At 37.2% G+C, this 18,623-nt stretch overlaps 3 protein-coding genes across 3 annotated transcripts; all 3 read right to left on the bottom strand.

Moving 5' to 3' along the window:
* Nucleotides 1-1,186: 1,186 nt before the first annotated feature.
* On the bottom strand, nt 1,187-11,865 carry LOC134845702 (uncharacterized). Its single transcript, XM_063862752.1, has 3 exons — nt 9,360-11,865; nt 9,207-9,286; nt 1,187-4,863 (listed from the first exon to the last, which is right to left on the bottom strand). The coding sequence occupies exons 1-3, from the start codon at nt 11,858-11,860 to the stop codon at nt 1,490-1,492; spliced, it is 5,955 nt and encodes a 1,984-aa protein (XP_063718822.1). The 5' UTR covers nt 11,861-11,865; the 3' UTR covers nt 1,187-1,489.
* Nucleotides 11,866-12,017: 152 nt separating this feature from the next.
* LOC134845731 (succinyl-CoA:3-ketoacid coenzyme A transferase 1, mitochondrial-like) lies at nt 12,018-13,689 on the bottom strand. Its single transcript, XM_063862790.1, has one exon. The coding sequence runs from the start codon at nt 13,684-13,686 to the stop codon at nt 12,160-12,162; it is 1,527 nt and encodes a 508-aa protein (XP_063718860.1). The 5' UTR covers nt 13,687-13,689; the 3' UTR covers nt 12,018-12,159.
* Nucleotides 13,690-13,997: 308 nt separating this feature from the next.
* LOC134846659 (large ribosomal subunit protein uL1-like) lies at nt 13,998-18,513 on the bottom strand. The gene is made up of 2 exons (XM_063864043.1): nt 18,362-18,513; nt 13,998-14,508 (listed from the first exon to the last, which is right to left on the bottom strand). Exons 1-2 carry the CDS (start codon nt 18,511-18,513, stop codon nt 13,998-14,000), a joined length of 663 nt encoding a protein of 220 aa, XP_063720113.1.
* Nucleotides 18,514-18,623: the final 110 nt, after the last annotated feature.

Raw genomic sequence — 18,623 nt, 5'->3', positions numbered from 1 at the left:
TAGACACTTACCGTGAAAATAGCACAGAATGTTCCGAGCATAGTCAAATTTGTTTAGTTTTTTTTCTGCGTGTTGTGATGAAACGACCTGAACAAAAAAACTGCAATTTACGAAAATTCGAGAGTCATAGTCAAATAGCAACTTGGACAACTGTTTTCGAAAAAAATAGAAAAACAAAAAAAAAAACAGAAATTGGCAGAAATTTTTGAAATCTTTTCAACTTTTTGATTCTCAAAATGGCGGCAAAAACACTCCGAGAAATTTAAGTCGAGTGAAATTAAGTTTTTACGACTTTACTTAAGCTTAAATCACCTTTGTAAGCCTGATCACTGGCTTACTAGAACATTCAAACTGGTTATTCTCAAGGTTGGGAAATTTATTTTGGAAAATAATGAGTGTCCTTCGAATTACAACTGAATGGAAGTTAATACAGTATATCACTCAGCTCACTCCGATGCTTGATTGTGGTAGCTAATTTTCCTTGTTTGTGGTAGCTCTAAAACACCGGAATACAAGTTTCCTCCCCATTTTCAATGGTCGTAACAAAACCGCCGGAGTTCTTTCAATCATTAAAGACAGATAACAGACAGTTCGAAAACTGTAAAGAACAAGGACACCAAAAAAAGCTGCTTGAAAATTTGCAAATGTTTTCCATCTTTCGAAAGTCGAAGAAAAACTTCTTTCAAGTTGAAGCTATTTAAATTTCAAATACTTTCTGAATGGAACTTGTTTTGTAAAAATATTCAATTTTGAGAACTATCTATCAATATGTATTTTTTCTTCTGCTGGGAAACTGCCTTAATCTAAAGAAATAAATTGAGCTCAAAAAATAAATCATAAGTCAAAATCGCAGAAAAAAAACAAAATTTGAGCGTGGACGAAGACTTTTTCCTAAAAAACAAAAAAATCATCAAAACGTATATAAGTGAAAATTAATTCGTTCTTTTAGACTTTAGAACAAATTTCAAATAGAAAAAAAGTTGAAATGCAGACTTGCTCACACAATGTCTTAGAAATCACCCTCTCATAAATGAAATTCTAAAAATATTTGTAAACATTCTAAAACATTTTTTTTTTTGGAAAAAAACTTGTTCCCGATTACAATACAGTTGATGTCGCATGTGTCAAACTCCCATTACGGTTTTGAGCTAAGCAACAAGAGGTATAAAACTGCGATTCAAGATGCCTGATTTAAAAATTTAGAATTGAATACGACAAAGAGAATAGATAAATTTACATTTAAATCATTTGCGAATTGAAAGAAGGAAACCGTAGCAGTTTTAAACTAAGGCGATAAATAAAAAGAGAACAAAATTGCTACATACTAGCTTACGAACCAGTAAATGACCACATAGAGGTATTTCATAATCAAGTTCTTGTTACTATTTTAAACGAGGTTACTCATTTTCGGTTTGAGAGACCTAGCAGAAAATGTCCAATAGTCAAGTTTTCGAATCTTTCATGCAAAGGCAAGTTTTAATTTTCAGATTTACATAAACGGAATGTTCAAATCAATTCCTATCGCTCCTTTTTGATGCTGAGTTCCACTCATTTGTTTAGTGAAGCCACTCGACCTGATAGGGCTCAAATTCGACTGAGCGAAGTTTCGTTTTATTGGACTGTTGCCAGATGTTCCGTCGGAATTCGATCTTTCGATTCTCGAACCTACGGATCCCCTCGATATATCTAATGATATACCAGTCCCCGGATCTCCTAGATTTAGCCTCACAACACCCCCTCCATTATTCATCCTGATTGGATTCAATGTTTTACTCTCAATGCTCCCTAGTCTTGACTTGATATTTGTTGAATATGTGAACTCATTTAGATCACCTTTTGCACCAGTCGCAGCACTGGTTCCGCCTTCAAAATTGTTTGGATTTATTGCACGTAACGCGATTTGCATTTCTTTGCGCAAAATCATTTCAGCTCTTTTCTCTAACATGCCAGACCCTTTTTCGGGGCTTTCCATTGTGAGCCTGGATTTAAGTTCGTTTCGTAGCATAACGCCAGGCATATCAGCCATGTGAGGTCGAAACGGTCTATTTTGACCACCAGTAGGAGGTGCGAAACTCATCCTTTGGGCAGATGAAAACGGAACGCCGGGTCCCCGGTCAACTCCAGCAGATACTACCAAGTTCCTTAAGAGTTGATTTGAAGTATTCTGCCGCACATCATCTCTAGACAATTCTATCGGAGGTTGCGGCTCAAAACTCGTTTGTCCATGAAATCGCAATGGTTGAATACGGCGGATGTTTTCTGGTAAAGGACCTCTGAAATTCGGTCTAATCGCAGGAACTCTCATAAATCGTGGAGGCACAGCTCTTGTCGGAGGAGGGGTGTTTGCGAGTTCTGGTCTCGGAGGCGGGAATCTCATTTTCCCTTGGTCTGACATCATTCCCCGTGGTCTCATAATTTCCTCATTCTGATCCGGATTCCTTGCTCGGAAAATTGGAATTCTGATTCGAACTGGTTCGTGTCCAGGACGATTTCCAACTCTATCTGGACCATTCAAAATGGGACCTCGAGGTACCAGCTGTGAATCATGACAATGAGGTCGAAATGTCCTTTCGTGGAACATGGGTACTGTCTGCGACTTTAAAAACCTAATAAGTGGTGGCGCCTGACGGCTAGACAAGTATTCAGATTCGAGTTCATTCTCGACACTAGATGGCATCGATCTCTGTTCTTCACAATTATCCAAGACACTTTGACAGCACTCTCGGGCACTTTTCAGGAAGTTAGCGAACTCGCTTGTCACCGTTCCGTCATCCGAGATGGTTTGTGATTGCACTTCATCCATATCAACATCTTGCTGATCATCATTTTCACCACTAGTTGTTGTGTTATTTCCAACACAATCGTTATTATCTTTTGTAGACGTAAGTATTGGCAAACTTTGAGGAGCTTTATCCGCATTCGCCGACACTTGATTAGTAGTAACTGGTCCAGAATGTCGCATAGAATTCATAAAAAACTTCGAAATATCATGCGCACTGTTTTGGAATCCATGATCCAAGTCATTTGTCTTTTCGAGGGAACCTTCTGATGGGTTTGGCACTGGAACAATTGGGATTTCACGAGACACAGATTCTTTAAAGTCATCTGTTGACACTTTGGGACTGGTGGGAGAAATTGCCGTTTGATTATTCACGGCGGTGTCATTACTTACAGTGCCTGGTGCGCTCAATTCAAGTGTTCTAAGAGGATCCGAGATATCGCTACGTTTGGATAGCAAACAAGTCTCTTCTGACCTTCTTGAAGCTGATTTATCAGACAAATTATTTGCAACGGTTACAGCGGCGGACGAAACATTTAGGAAACTGGTTGATGATGTAGAACTCATTAAGGAATTGATGTTTGATTGAGTGCTCATAGGAGCTGTAGATGTCGCATAAGCACCATTTGAGGCGGTAGTTGCACTAGAAGCCAATAAAACACTGCTGTTAGCGGCAGAAGTCATTGACTTATCAGACTGATTGGCAAGACTATATTGCGACATGTAAGTGCACCTGGTACCCGTCAACGGAGGTTTTGAAGGTTGCCTGGAACCTTTGGAAGTCGGCATGAAACTCGGAGGCGGAGGGAACGGTGGTGGCACTGGAGGAATTAGCATCTGCTTCAAACTTGAATTGGCACCATTCTGAGCACTAGAAACACTATCTTTACTGTTGTCGCTATTGCTTGAGGACAAGAAAGCTTTAACAGCGTTGATTGCAACATCGGTTGGATTTTTGGCAGCTGAAGCCAAAGAAAAACTAACTCCTTTTGGTGTTTGGAGTTGATTAGCTACTGACGACTGAAAAAAGTATTTCACTGACTGCGCTGATGTGCTTGACGTACTTGAAACAACAATGGGACTCGAACTAGTCACCGAGCTTCCAAAGCTACTCGAGTTCTGATTTACAAATGTCGGTTCACGCTGCACTGTCGTCGAGTTCTTGTAGTTTGATACAACGACCGGGTTAATTGCAACCCCGTGCGAAATTGAAGTCACTGCTGATGGTGGAATTTTCTTGTGCTGCGGTAGAGGATATCCTTGCACTCTAAAATCGACGTCTTTTGAATTTGAACTTCCATCAATTCCCGGTAGAGCTCGCGGCGTTGCTGCATTCGACGAAAAGGTAGACGTTGCTGTGTTCGAAGTCAAATAAGGCGTTGCTGCATGCGAAGTAAAATTTGCAATGTTTGCGGCCACACTTGAACGACTACTAGTTACAGTATTATTCCACAATGTATTTAGCTTGGTTGCACTGTCCGTCCAGGAGCTCATTCCACTACTTGGCGTACTATCATTCGAACTTGGAACAGGCGGAGCCACATGAAAATTGCTATATGACCTTGGTACCGTAGTTGAGCTACAAGTTGGCACCTTGCTAGGATTATAACCGACTTTACTCGTCACCGCCGAAGTCGAGGATTGATTCGTGCTTGCGAATGACGTTTTCGTCTGTGCATTTTTCGAAGGTGAAGCACCAGTAACAGACTGTGACGAAGCCTCTGAATTGACAAATGCAGTATACGGACTGTTTGACGATGATGCCGCAGCGGCTCCGTACATCTGCTGATAGTTTTGTGTCGGCATTCCATACCCCCCAGAATAAGCATATGGGTTGTAAGCACCATAGCTGGCGTAAGGGTAAGTGTATCCGGGCGGGTATGACATGTGTTGATACATGGCGGCAGTTTGAAGGTAGTTCTGGTAATGGGCATTCATGTACATGTTAGCTGAGTTGTATGCCGTCGTTTCTGCTGTTGATGCAAGAGGATTGCTGCTCGATGTTGATGTTGATGTGGTAGCAGCAGATGAGTCAGATGTCGCCTTTTTCGCTGATCCCCATCCGAAGGCACTGAACCTTGTTGCTAAAACCAAAAAGACAATTAGAATAATATTTAACAATGTTTGAGAAAATGTATACGTTTCTTTTTGTACCATTCCGTTCTAAATCCGTTTAAATTCCTTCGTATAACTAAAAGCGAGGAGCCATTTTGTCATGGGAAAATTCAGTTTGAACCAGAAAATGCGTGCTTCAAAAGACTCGCCTGGGAAACAAAAAACGAAAAGAGAATTTCAATTTTCCACAAAAAACACGACCCAAATAAGTCGAAATAAATTAGTTGATTTTTTTTTTGCTTAAATTTATGAAGCACCCAGTTAGATAAGCATCGATAAGCTCAAGGAAACAAAGGAGCAGCAATTCCATTTTTGTTGAAATGGAGCTTAACTGCACCTTCCAATTTGAGCCTATATATCTGCACAACTTAATTATGTGTAACGCATGCCGTTCATTATCGCATATATTTACGACTGATTAAATTAGATAACCTTGAAAAACTATCAATAGCGATTATTTTTGTCATAGAAAATCCAAAGTCATACTGGTATCAAGCCAAGAGTAGCCGGTTGCCGTGCAAGTAGCACAGAGAGTTCGGACCACATTAAAGAAAAAAGCGAAAATTTATTTTTTGCGGGCAGTCATGAGGAGTGGAATACGATGAAACCTACAAAATTTTTGCCGAAGTTCAACAAAAAAAAATAAAAACAGTCAACAGACAGTTTGAAAAGCGTAGAAGAACAATGAAAACTTTCAAGATTTTTCAACTTTCGAATTTCGAAGAACAAAATAATTCTCGTTTAAGCTCTTTAAATTTCAAATACTGGTTATTAATGGCACTTTTACTGTAAAATTATCTTATTTAGAGAAAACTGGATCGATATATGATTTTTTTTTATTGTGCAGTGAATTCATTCCATATTTGAAACAAGAAATCATTCCTATTTTTTGCAAACTTTTCATTTTTGCTGTTCAATAGAGGAATTTGGCTTTATTTAACAAAGATGAAGTGAACTAAGAAAAAAATCATAAGCCAAAACGCGAAAAATCAAACGTGAGCGTATAGAAATTTTAAGACGTTTTCCTAAGCAAAAAATCATCGAGACCTACGTGAGTGAAAACCACTTCATTATTTTTTTAACTTGAAAACGAGGCAAAAAGTCAGAAAAACTGCAGAATTTTTTTGGATTATTTGAAAGTTATTTATTGCCAAGGAAGCAAAATGAAGCTTCTAAAACTAGTTTTCTTGGAGTCAAATTAAATTTTTTCACGCCTTAGAAGAAAACTTTAAATTTTAAATTGTTAATGTACACTTCACACAAAGCTCCCGATCGCAGTTATTTTTGCAACAACAAAATAAAAAAGAGGGTAAAAGTTTAGAGAAAGAATTGAAACTTTTTATTCGCGGGTAATTTACAACATTTTTGCAGAGGGAAAGTAAACATTTTGGTATCTGTGTCTTGATTTTGTTCTTAAAAATTTCTCTTTATGAAAAACATGTCAAAAGGTAATAAAGCCGATAAACCTTGAACAGACACACGTTTAGCCGGTAAAAAATGCTTTAAAAACTATAAAACTTACAAGAGTTATATATCCCTCAAAACATTTGGATATAACTTTTTTATGATATGCTGAAGTATTTGACAAATTTTCAACCAACGTGAAAAAAAAATCAAAAATCGAAGAAGAGCGGGTATTCAAAAATGCAAACACGCTCAAAATTTGTCGGTTAGTTGGCCGTACAAACTTAAAGACCAACCAATTTCATTCGACCTGAAAACAAAGTTGTTTCCAAGAAAAACCTCTAGTACCAAAGTGCAATAATCTTGCTTATTTTAAGAGACAATACTTAACTATTTAAGACAAAAATTCAAGAACAACGATCCAATAAAGCAATATTTTAAAAGTGCTTTTTTTAGAAATCAAAAGCGAGTTATTTTCACAATTTGCTCTCATTCTATTTAAAAGGCAAGCTTGTGTTCAACCGGTTTTTCTCAACACCAAGAAGATCTAAATATTTTTTAAGTCGATCATATCTTTTATGCCGTGAAAAAGTTTTATACAGCGAACTACATCCTACAAATTGCCTTTGTCTAACCTAAGTCGGCATGAGAAAAACACCCAAATACAAAGTTCTTTCCGACTTCCAGTGGTGTGGTGGGAACAAATTACTTTACATTTTAACAGCACAAAATCACTCGGCACAACTAATAAACTTGAAGTTTTAACTGATTTCATCAAACTCTTAATTCCGGAGAAAGATTGCAAAATATCTTCCTAAATGTCTTTTACTTCAAGCTGCAAATCAAAAATAATCTTTTCAACCTTTAGTGCAAATGAACTGAAGGAAACCGAAAAAAAAACACTTTTTCGGAAACTATTCATTGTCAAGTTTCCAGAAACAGAATATATCACCTTGAAGCGCTTTCACTTACAAGAATCTCTCATGATTGACGTTTTCTAAGAAGACTAATCATTGACAATTTATCTATAGGTATTTCTCAAATCGACTGGACGATCTAAAAATTAACTAGACCTTTGCAATTTAAATACAAGCTCAATTTTTCGCTCCATTTGAATTTTTGTTATTGAAGAGCCTAATTTAACTTCATTTAAAAATGAGTTTTCAAGTATATTCTAAACAAAATAAAAACTCGCTTTAATTTTTCGACACTTTATAACATATATATGGCAGGAAACTGGATACCGATTAAGTCAATGGATACAGATTAAGCCATGGATACAGATTAAGCCAAATTTTAATATACAGATTCAGCCAAACTTTAAGATACAGATTAAGCCAATCAGAAAACTATGCAAAAAATTTGACAGGGAAAAAATGATTTCAACGCGCGACTTGATTTGAAAAAGGTTGACCTGGATAAATAACAAAACATCAGCTTGGCTGTTGAAAAAACTGCTTCGTTCCTTCGTAATACGAAGCGCGACAAAAAGTGCTTTAAAATGATACCTCATTCGATCGTCTCTGAGTTTTCTTTGAATCAACAAAACCCACCCTACATCATAGTACCTGCTCATCCGTAGGGGTGGTCGTAGCAAAAAAATAGCCAGCAGATGGTTGGAAAAGTGTAATAGATCACCAAGACACCGAAAAAAATTGGTTGAAATTTTTGAACGTTTTTCAAAATTATATGTTAAAGCTCTTTGAATTTCAAGTATAGTTAATGATCCGCAGTTTCTCTCAAAGTTTTGCCATTAAGAGAAACTTGATCAATGATTTTTTTAAACCGGTGGGATTTTCGTAGCCGTAAAACTTTTGCTGCTCGCTAGTGAGTTTGCTTTTCTTTTATCAAAGGAAATGAGCTCAATTTCAAAAATCAAAATACAAGCAAAAAATCAAAATTGAGTGAACAAGTTTTGAAGCTTACCGATCAAGCATAACTAAATCGCTAACCAAAATTTCACTTAATTGAATCTGATAAAAGAGTAAACTTTGAAAAGCCTTCTCTTGAAATCTAACATCGAAGATGAATATTACAGGAATAGCAGGTATAAGAAAGCTTCAGAAACTGCATAAATCATGCAACAGATATATGTACAAAAAAAATCAACAATTTTATTAACTTAACAGATCTTCTGCAACTGAATATTTACACAGATGCAAGCTGTGCTTCTCAAACACTAGCGAGAAAATGACAAAACTCAGCTCTATAAAGTTCAATAAAAAAGAGTAGAATTAAGCTTCGAAATAGTAAAAATTCGTTTACGTCTCGGATTCGATCTGCGACCTAGAGATTATGCGTCTCACGCACTAACCACTCGAGCCACAAATAAAGCACGAGCCACAAATAAAGCTGAGAACAGATGCTATGAAATTTCCAATGCTACAGATCGTGATTATAGCAAAAGTGTTACTTTTAATGACACTTTTAATGAACACTTTTATTTGCCAGTTAAGTTAGAAAAAGAAGCTTCGTAATAATACTAACGCTCTCAAGCTCGTTAGTGTAACCAACTTAACTTATAACAGAAATCAAACTCCGTGAACAGAAATTTAACTTAATCTACCGAACATGGGTAATGTCCAAAACCAGTAAATTTTCTGAATGTCGGATATAAATTCCAAAAATAAAAACGTTGATAAGTTTAAATCAACAAGTAACCATTTTTTTGTCACAAATCCTTTTCCAAATTTATATCCTATTCCAAATTCTATTCCTCGGATTGTGCATCCCAGATTATGGACTCCAGAGTAAAGGAACAGAATTTTATTGATCATAATGGATGAGAAAATAAAGACAAGAAATAATGTCCTTATAGTCTCGTTTAACACTACAGAACTTGAAAGCAAGATGATTCACCTTATGTAAGCAGTTCAGTTTTTCTTGATTTCAAATACTATATAAATACCTTCAGCTTTCCTGTCAACTGGCGCAAATGGGGCAGGTTTGAATGCTGAACTGTTAGAAACACTCGATTCGGTTTTGCTCCTGCAAAATTAACATCATCTGTTAAATTCACAAAAAAAGAAACAGAAGTATAGATTGTAGATTTTAGTCTTACTTTTTAGGCGAAGGCGGCTCGTCGTTTGCAGCTCCAATCTTTTGACTTTTGGCAATCATCTTCGCTATCTTCTTTTTGATCTCGGCGTTAGATGGTGCTCCTATGCTTTCGTCTTCACTTATTTGTGAATAGGTCAGCGTCCGATCCGGGTCTGTAGAGCTGGTTACTTCGTTATTTTTTGTCAATTCTTCAGGCGGAGGCAAAGTTGACTTATCTATGAAGCAGCCATCCAAAAAGGCTACCAAGGGATCCTTAGGCGCTTTATTCCACGGAACAACACAACATCCCACTGATCCATCCCACATCTCAATCCAGGGTGGCTGGCTAACTGGCTTCGGAAAAGCCCAAGAAATTCCGAACTCGTTCCTGTGTCTAAGCGAAACTAGAGCGCAACAGGCTGATTTGCGTTCTGAGTAATTAACTAAAGCTTTGTTCAAAGATACGACCATTTCAACGCTCAAAACATTCCCGTACACTTTCAATAAATCATTTACACGTTTGAAACTTAGGTCGGTGATATTGCTAATTGATAAAACAGTACTGTATATGATAATACACTTTTTAGGGTACAAATGCGGTCCATAGTTAACTATAGGATCTGTGGTCAGTTCATTTTCAAGGTCAAAATCAACCTTTTTCCGCTTTTTGTTTTTTCTTGCACTTATCAAATCCAATTCTTCTTTCAAGGACTTCGTTGGAGTTCTGTGAATCTTTTTCGAATGTTCATCGTTCTCGCTACCATCGCTATTCTCTTCACTACTGTCTGACTTTTTAGACGATTCGTGCTTATTTTTCGCCTTCTTCTTATGTTTCTTGTTTTTCTTCTTTTTCTTCTTCGACTTTTTGCTCTTCTTCTTTTCTGAGGCACTGCTTGAAGAACGACTGCGTTCATTTGTAGCAAAACTATTAGATTTGTGCTTCTTCCGCTTAATGTGTTTCGTGAGCATAGGCTTTTCCGGCGATAATTTAGTTTTAGCACCATGTTTAATTAGCTCAGGTTGTTGATAGTCCGACAACTCGCCCAGGTCAGATCCAGTTGGCATCAAATTCTCAACCGGACTGCCTTTCTTCTCTCTGTAATTTCTTTTCCGGTCCCGAGGCGTCCTTTGACTTATTTTCGTCTTTTCTTTTTTCGGCATCTTTTTCTCTCGCTTTCTCGTCTTTTCTTCCTCTTTATTTTCTAATGTAACTGTTGTTAAAGCCGCTGCATCTTGATGTACTGTGATTTTTATGTTTTCGTTATCCTCGGCGTAGTTTGACGCAACCAATTTTGACTCTTTTCCTTCATTCGAGAACTCTATTTCAGGCTTCACAGCTCCTTCAACGACATCATTTTCAGGACTTTTCAATTTTTCAGTCTTTTTATTTGCTGATTCGATATCCATGTCAGATCCATTGATATCTTGCCCGTCAGAAATCGGACTAAATTCCGACATATCAACAGTATTCTTGTACTCAAGTGGAATATTCACGCACTCTTTTGTTAATGACTCATTTCCTAGAACTTCGCTTTCTAAATCTGAACGCAACTCTTCACCTCGCAACTCTCGGTCTAACTTAGTATCAGAACCAAACGGCAGTTCCTGTGAAAACTCGTCATTGACGGTTTTTAGCAATTGTAAAAATTCGGCTGCATTAGTTTTCTCGGTCGAGTTGTTTTTCGATTCTGTTTCTCCTGACGTTACATTTAGAAGCTCTCCCAATTTCCTTACATTTTCGCTAGTTGTCGGTGTATATTTATCCTCATCAGTCATTTCCTCGACAGCCAACGAAGTATTGATTTCTAGCAAGGGCTGAAATTTTTTCTTGTGAGGCGAGGGGCGTTTAGTTTTTGGTGATGGTGACTTTTTACCAGGTCCAAGTGGGTACGAGTTAGGATCGGGTAAAGGCGGGGTTCTCGGCTGCTCAAAAGAACCATCTATTTCCGACATATATGAGCCGTTATCTGCATCCTCGTCATAGCTGTCTTCTTCGTCATTTTGGGGAGGAGTCGAAGGTCCATCTAAACTTCCCCCATTCCCACTACCCATTCCACCTTCGCCCATTGAGGGGCTTCTTGAAATGTCTTTGCTTTCGACAAATTTGGTCACAATGCCCAGTAAAGGTTGAATCACATCACACGAGTAGATTTTTTTCATCTGCCATAGATTCAGAACCCTTATGACTTTCGGGTAATCTTTTGACGGACAGTGCATTATTCTTTCGAACGTCTCGGAGAAATTTCTGGTAAATCGAGGCCCCAAATGATCTCCTTCTTTGCCTTTTTGCTTTATAGTATATCTGACCAAAGCGTCAATAACATACAGTCCACAAATTTTGTGAGTTGGTTTGCATTTTTTGATGAACTTCTCGATGATGACTGCTACATGCTTGTAGTAGTTTATAGCGCTGAAGCCTAAATGAGTGATGTTTTCTACTGTTCGTTTCGAGAGGGGCACTCTGATCTTCATCAAGTCCTGCATCGCCTCCTCGAAGTCCTTTAGTTCCTTGGGAACCTTCATTCTAACTACCTGAAAAGGACATTTTCAACTGTAGACAAAACAATCAGCTACAGGCCATGATAGATAGTTATATCGTTTTTCATCCTGAGTCTAATCGAATTTCCTATATAAACTTTTTCTTTGTATCAGATACTATACGAATCACTTTGGAAAACCACACTTTTGAAAAAATAAATTAAGATGAATAAACTAAGATGAATAAAGCTGGTCAGGTATATTTATTATTTCACCTCATGTATACTAACTAATACTTGTGATTTATACCTCACAGATAAATTATTTTTGAACTGCACTGCTATCTACTGCATCATTTCTGTCAAATTTTCACTGTCTACATGGAAATCGCATCCCGTATTTTCTTTCACATCTTCAATTGAGACTGAAGGCCACAATTCTTTCAGAATTAGTCCGGAATCTTTGTTTACTTTAAATACACACTTTTCCGTAATAATAGTATCAACCACATTCTTTCCTGTCAAAGGAAGCGAACATCTGTCCAAAATCTTATGCGTTCCTTTACTCGTATGTTCCATAGTGACCACAACTCGACCTTGAGTGGCCGAAACTAAATCCATAGCTCCACCCATACCTTTCACCATTTTCCCCGGTATCATCCAGTTAGCCAGATCTCCAAACTTGGACACCTGCAAAGCTCCAAGCATTGTCAGCTGTATATGATTGCCTCGCACCATTGCAAAAGATTCATCACTGGAAAAATAAGAGCCTCCAGGAAGCACAGTAATAGTTTCTTTTGCAGCATTGATCAGATCTGCATCTTCCAAGCCTGGTTCTGGAAACGGCCCGGCTCCCAAGACTCCATTTTCACTGTGCAACGTCACGTTCATCCCCTTGGGTATAAAGTTACTGGCAAGCGCTGGAATTCCTATTCCCAAGTTGGCGTACATTCCATCTTGAAACTCACGTGCTGCGCGCTTGATGATTCTCATCCTAACTTCGTCTCTTTCGGACAAATTTTCGGATGCCTTGTCATTTGGGTCTGATAGCTTCAAGCGTTCGATTCGTTTTTCGTATCGCTCCCCTTGCAGAACTTTGTCGACGTAAACGGCAGGTAAATGGACTAAATCGGGAGGGAGATCCCCGATATCTACTAATTCTTCAACTTCTACTATGGTTTTTCTTGCTGCTTTAGCCATAGGCAAATTGAAATTCTGCGTCGCTTTTCTAAATACAACATTGCCTGCATAGTCAGCTTTGTAGCCTTTTATAAAGGCGAAATCTGCGCTCAAAGACTTCTCCAGAACATATTCGATCTCATCAAATTTCTTGGACTCCTTAGGCTCACTTGACATGATAATTTCGCCACCGCCAGGGGCGTATTTTATAGGTGCTCCGCCTTCGTGAATTAGGGTCCCATAGCCAGTAGGGGTATAAAAAGCAGGAATCCCAGCTCCCGCGCAGCGAATCTTCTCAGCCAACGTTCCTTGAGGAACAAGTTCAAGCTCCAGCTCCCCGTTCAAAAAAGCCCGCTCCAACTCTTTATTCTCTCCTACGTATGACGCAATCATACGTTTGAGTTGTCTATTCATGAGTAAAATTCCAAGCCCAAAATCATTAACTCCACAATTATTACTGACAGCGGTCAAGTTCTTTACACCGCTTTTTCTTAACGCGTTGATCAAGTTTTCTGGAATCCCACAAAGGCCAAATCCACCAAACATGCACGTGCTACCATCTTGGACGTCCTTTACTGCTTCAAGAGGAGAACTGCAGAATTTGGAAGATCTGCTTCGTTTCTGTGTCAAGTTTCGGGTATGCAACGTACAAATGCGACAAATATGTGAACTCAGACAATTCGTTAGACGCATAGCTTTCCTCGAAAATTATCAAGATGTTTTCACAAAATGCATCTTAATTACATTGTTGGTTTTAAAGTTAGTTTATCAACCTAAGAAACAATTTTTTTAATGAACAATTAATCTTGGCTACGCTTTATGTCAACTGGCTACTCAACATTTATTGTTGTGAACTCCAATATTCCAGTTCAAAAATATTCCTTTTTACATTCACCTTAATGCATACAAGATTCCAAAAGACTTAGCACAAAGAATTTAATTTGCCTGGTATGTCATTAACAACAAATAAAGCAAATAAATTTCAGACGTGCAACAAGTTCCACTTAGTAGATTCTTTGTCGCTTGCCCATTGAGCTCTTGATGTAGAGACACTTGACATTCTGCCAATTCTTCTTAAGCAACGACACCAAGAAGTTCACTGCCAGAGTAATATTCTCGTACAGCTGCTTGTTTTCCATCGTCACGTTGCCAATAGCCACGCCCAAAACCAACACTTTCTTCATCTGGAACTTAATGGTGCTCTTGACCTCGTTGATTCTGTTCACCAGTTGGTCGTTGTGGGTCACCTGGGTGGGGAACTTACCCGCTTTGTTCAAACCGGGACCCAGCAGACGGGGGATCTGTCGGATAACAGAATCAGTAGCAACGAACGCCCTGTACCTCTTGGCCAGTTTCTTCACTAGCTTCTTGTCCTTGTTCAATTTCTTCATGGCCTCCACATCCATAGATTCGAATCCGTTGGCCTTGGCCTCATCACAATGAGCGTCATCTCCCAATACGCAGATCTTGGCATTCGGTCGAGGAATGTGCGGCAACTTGACAGTTCCAGAGAAACTTAAATTAGACAAACAGCGTCATCAAAGTTACGTTTACCGATAATCGAAAATAAATACGCAGTTTAATTCATGCTTTCAAATTTCTCTGATTTAAGAGTGAAGTTACATCTATGAAGTTGAAAAATTCGATATGAGCAAAATAATAACTTTCAAGCTGTTCCGCAAAAATGCCACAAGCCATAATCATTCAAAAAATTATTTCGACGAGAAGCTGAAACTCGCAAACTTAGCCACAGGTTGAACAGTGCAAAAAAAACTAAAGGAAACTAAAAACTACATGGTAGAAAATTTTTCACTTATCGAACTGAGAAGAAAAAATGGATTGCGTTTACGTTCTTTGAATTTCAATAATTGTTCATAATTAGACTTTTTAAGGATGTCCCATTTAGAGAAAATTGGATCTATCGGTGATTTTTTTATTTCTGAATTTTACAATATCAACAGTCGAACCGCAAAATTTGAGCGTCAAATTTTTTCCTGAAGAAAAACAAAAATAACAACCTCGTCGATAAAACATAGCCAACTGACAGTTAGAAATTAGATGTCAATCATATATTTTGTGACCTTTACAGATTTGCTGTTGGAGTGGAGTTCGCATTCCTTTTAACAAAAAACGAGTAAACAATGTACCCAGCTAAAACTGGAGATAACTCTTTGATAATTTTTGATTTTGTTATACTGATGCCGGAGAAAATAGAGAATATCAAAATAAGGCTTCACCCACAACCTAATTTTTTTCTGAAATAAAAAAGAGTGAAATATTTTGAGAATTTAGAAATTTCCTAAGAAAACGTCAAAAAATCACAAATATGATTTTTTCGGGGAGGATTACTTTTTGGTAAATATAATAGGCCGACGCCAATAATTCAGGAGAGCTAAGCACAACCCGTTCTCTCCATTGAACCCAAAAATTTAGATTTGAGATGGTAGCTTTCGGTAGGTATCAAAAACGATTAAAAAAGAACTTAATATTTGACTTTTTGAAGTTTACAGCTTTTTGCGTAAAAAAAGGGCGTAGCCGCTTCTGCAGGTGAGCTACTTCACATTTGTCCCTTCGATTGAACACGATAGCAGATTTGGGAGGGTAGTTTTCAGGAAAGTGAAAAAAAAATCGAAAAATATTGGGTCAAATATTCCGACCACAGATTTTTTGAAAGGCTGTAGATATTGAGGTAAGGTGAACAGAGACTAGGGTATTATGCATGCCCACAGGGAACTGGCTGTACTTTCCCTTGGTACTATTTTTTTTGAAAATCGATCGAATTTTTTGAAAAAAAAAACGAAAAAAATTTTCCAAAGCGTCTCAAAAAATAAATTAAATAAAAAACTGATCCCATTTATTTTCATAATAACTTATTATCAAGCCGAAACTTACAAAGAAATCAGAAGCCAAGCCGTGGAAAATAAAGAATTAGCATGAACAAATTTCAGAACTTGTCCTGAAAAAAATCACCAAGACCTATATTACTATGTTCATTGTGCACCAAGTTCATTACTAAAACAAAAAATTACATTACTAAAACAAAAAAATATTCAGTGACCTCTTCTACACCATGAAAAAACGGTGGAATCCCTCATACGCGAAGGACCGAATGCGCGAAAATAAAAACCAGCCAATCAGATTTCAGTAATCTAAAAATTGGAAGTAAAGTAATTATTTCCAGGGACTGAACATTGATTTTGGCCGAATATAAAAACGGCAGAAATATCCAAAACTTTCAAGTTGTCACTGACCGGCGCCGAATTGGAACAGATTTTATACTTCAATGGTTTTATTATGGAAGAAGCAAAACATTGCTTCATTTAAATCATTTTAATTGAATGGCAATTGGCCTTTATAAAAATTGACTTTCGGCTAATTTTGTTTTCGGTCTTTCGCTCACGAGTTTTTTCGCCCATTCGGTCCTTCGCGCATGAGAATAGCCCCCGAAAAAAAACGGCTAAATCTAAACTTGAAAAAGCAATGAAATACAAAGATACGTATCAGGCTTTGAAAAAAATAATTAGCTGAACATGTTTTTTTTCTGACTGCGCCAAATGCCCAAGCTGATTTACAGTTCAAATGTGAACTAAAAAAACACAGCCAGTAGGCAGTTGAAATTTGAGCCAATGAATGTAAGTACAAAAAAACATAATAACTTGTTTTTTGAAAAAATCTCAAATTTCGAATTTCTAAGATAAGGATAGATGCCCTTAAAGCTCTTTGAATTTCTGGAACAAAATATAAATGGCACTTTAAGATAAAATTACCCAATTTTTTTTATTTTGATAATTAAATGCCACATTAGAGACAAGAAGTCAATGACTTTTTGTGACTTCTACACTTTTGCTGTTCAACAGTGAATTGCATTGCTTTCAACAAAGAAAATGAACTTAACTTGTAAAGAAATCAAACGTCGAACCACCAAAAAGTAAAAATTTGAGCCTTAATAAAATTTCAAGACTTTCCCCGAAAAAAAATCATCGCGACCTCTATAAGAGTCCGAACTACGTTCATCGACTCTTAAAAATATATGGCCTTGAAAATATATGCTCTTTGAATTTCAAAAACAACTTCTGATTGACAATTTTTTGATGAAACTAACTCAATTGGAGAAAACTGGTTCAATAGGTAAATTTTAAATTCTGCTGGGAAATCTGAAAATTAAAATCCATTTTCGAAACTAGAAATCGATCACGCTTTTCGTGACCTTTATAAGAGTCTCCAGCACGTTCATTGTCTCTTAATAAAAACCAGTGGCTCTATTAAAGGTGATAAGCAAATATCAGTAAATTGATCGCCCATGAAATTGGGTATATAATTTGCGAGTTACGTTTGAAAAAAAAACACTCGTCTTTTCACAGTGTTTGCTTGTGTAAAGAAAGAAATCTAAGCCAAGTAATTAAACCAGAACTCCTAAATAATTTTGACCAGTCAATAACATTTTTAACACAGAGACGAAGCTGCGCTTCGTAAACACTAGCGAGAACACGACAAAAAAGCAGCTTTATAAAGTAAAATAAGAAAAACTAGATATAAGCCTCGAATAAAAAACCTTTGCTACATATTGGCTTCGAACCTGCGCCCTCGAGAATCGGAGTCTCACGCCCTGCCCTCTCAGCCACGAACACTTAACAATCGTCAAACAGAAATCACAAACAAAGCAGCTACATAAGCTTATAAATTGCCAATGCCATGCAGCAAAAGTGGCACCAAATACAAATAAATAGACACAATTTTGCATGTAATAATTTGGAATATAACAAACAGGTCATCCACATTAACTTTGCATGTGTTAATTGGAAAGCAAAATGCTAAATTATGTATAAATAATGCATTTGAAAAATAATTATATTGAGTTGCAAAATGTGTGAAATCGAGTTTTAAGGATTGTACTAATGCTTGAAATTTTGTTTTCCGGTTCATTTGATGAACGAAAAAAGCATCAACTGCGTTAACTTATTGAAAATCGAGCCTTAAAGCACATACTATCAAAAAGCCGTAAAAGTGCCCCAAAAGTGGCACCAATATTTGCGACTTACGTTAGAAAAAAAAAGAATAGTCGTACTATTACACTACCGCGTACTATTTCTAGTGTAAAAAAATGTTAAAAAAATTATAGTCAGTTTAGTTTGCTAGTGGCGATTTTGAATAGAACACAAAAAGAAATCATTTGAGCCTCATGACAAAAAAATTTAGACTCATGACAAAAATTTGAGCCTCATGAAATTTAAGACTTTTTCCTGAATAAAAATTGAACATACCATGAACAACGATAAATGAAAATTCACTTCGTTCATGAACACTTTTAAAAAACCAGGATCAATAAGCTTTGATTAGCTTTGTTATGAGCAATTCAATAAGAACTTACCGCTTGTCCTTAGCGGGGTCGTAGTTCTTCAGCACTATTTGCAGTTCGACCGTCTCTCGGAACTTCCTCTTGGGGTTCGCGGATCCCTCTAAAACCTGATCGATGGCCTTGTACAGACTGTCTTTGCTGAGCTTACTCTTGTTGGTAGACATTTCAGATATCTGCAATTAATACTCATTGCCTCAATACATGCCCAGTTGACGTTGGCCAGCTCAAAAAATAGTTTCAGTACTTTTGAGTTAAACTATTCGGAAAAAATTAG

The sequence above is a fragment of the Symsagittifera roscoffensis genome, chromosome 5, assembly GCF_963678635.1.
Source record: "Symsagittifera roscoffensis chromosome 5, txSymRosc1.1, whole genome shotgun sequence".
In the NCBI taxonomy this organism is placed as follows: Eukaryota; Metazoa; Xenacoelomorpha; order Acoela; family Convolutidae; genus Symsagittifera; species Symsagittifera roscoffensis.
The sequence above is the reverse complement of the archived record's forward strand: the minus strand, read 5'-3'. Positions and strand labels throughout refer to the sequence as shown.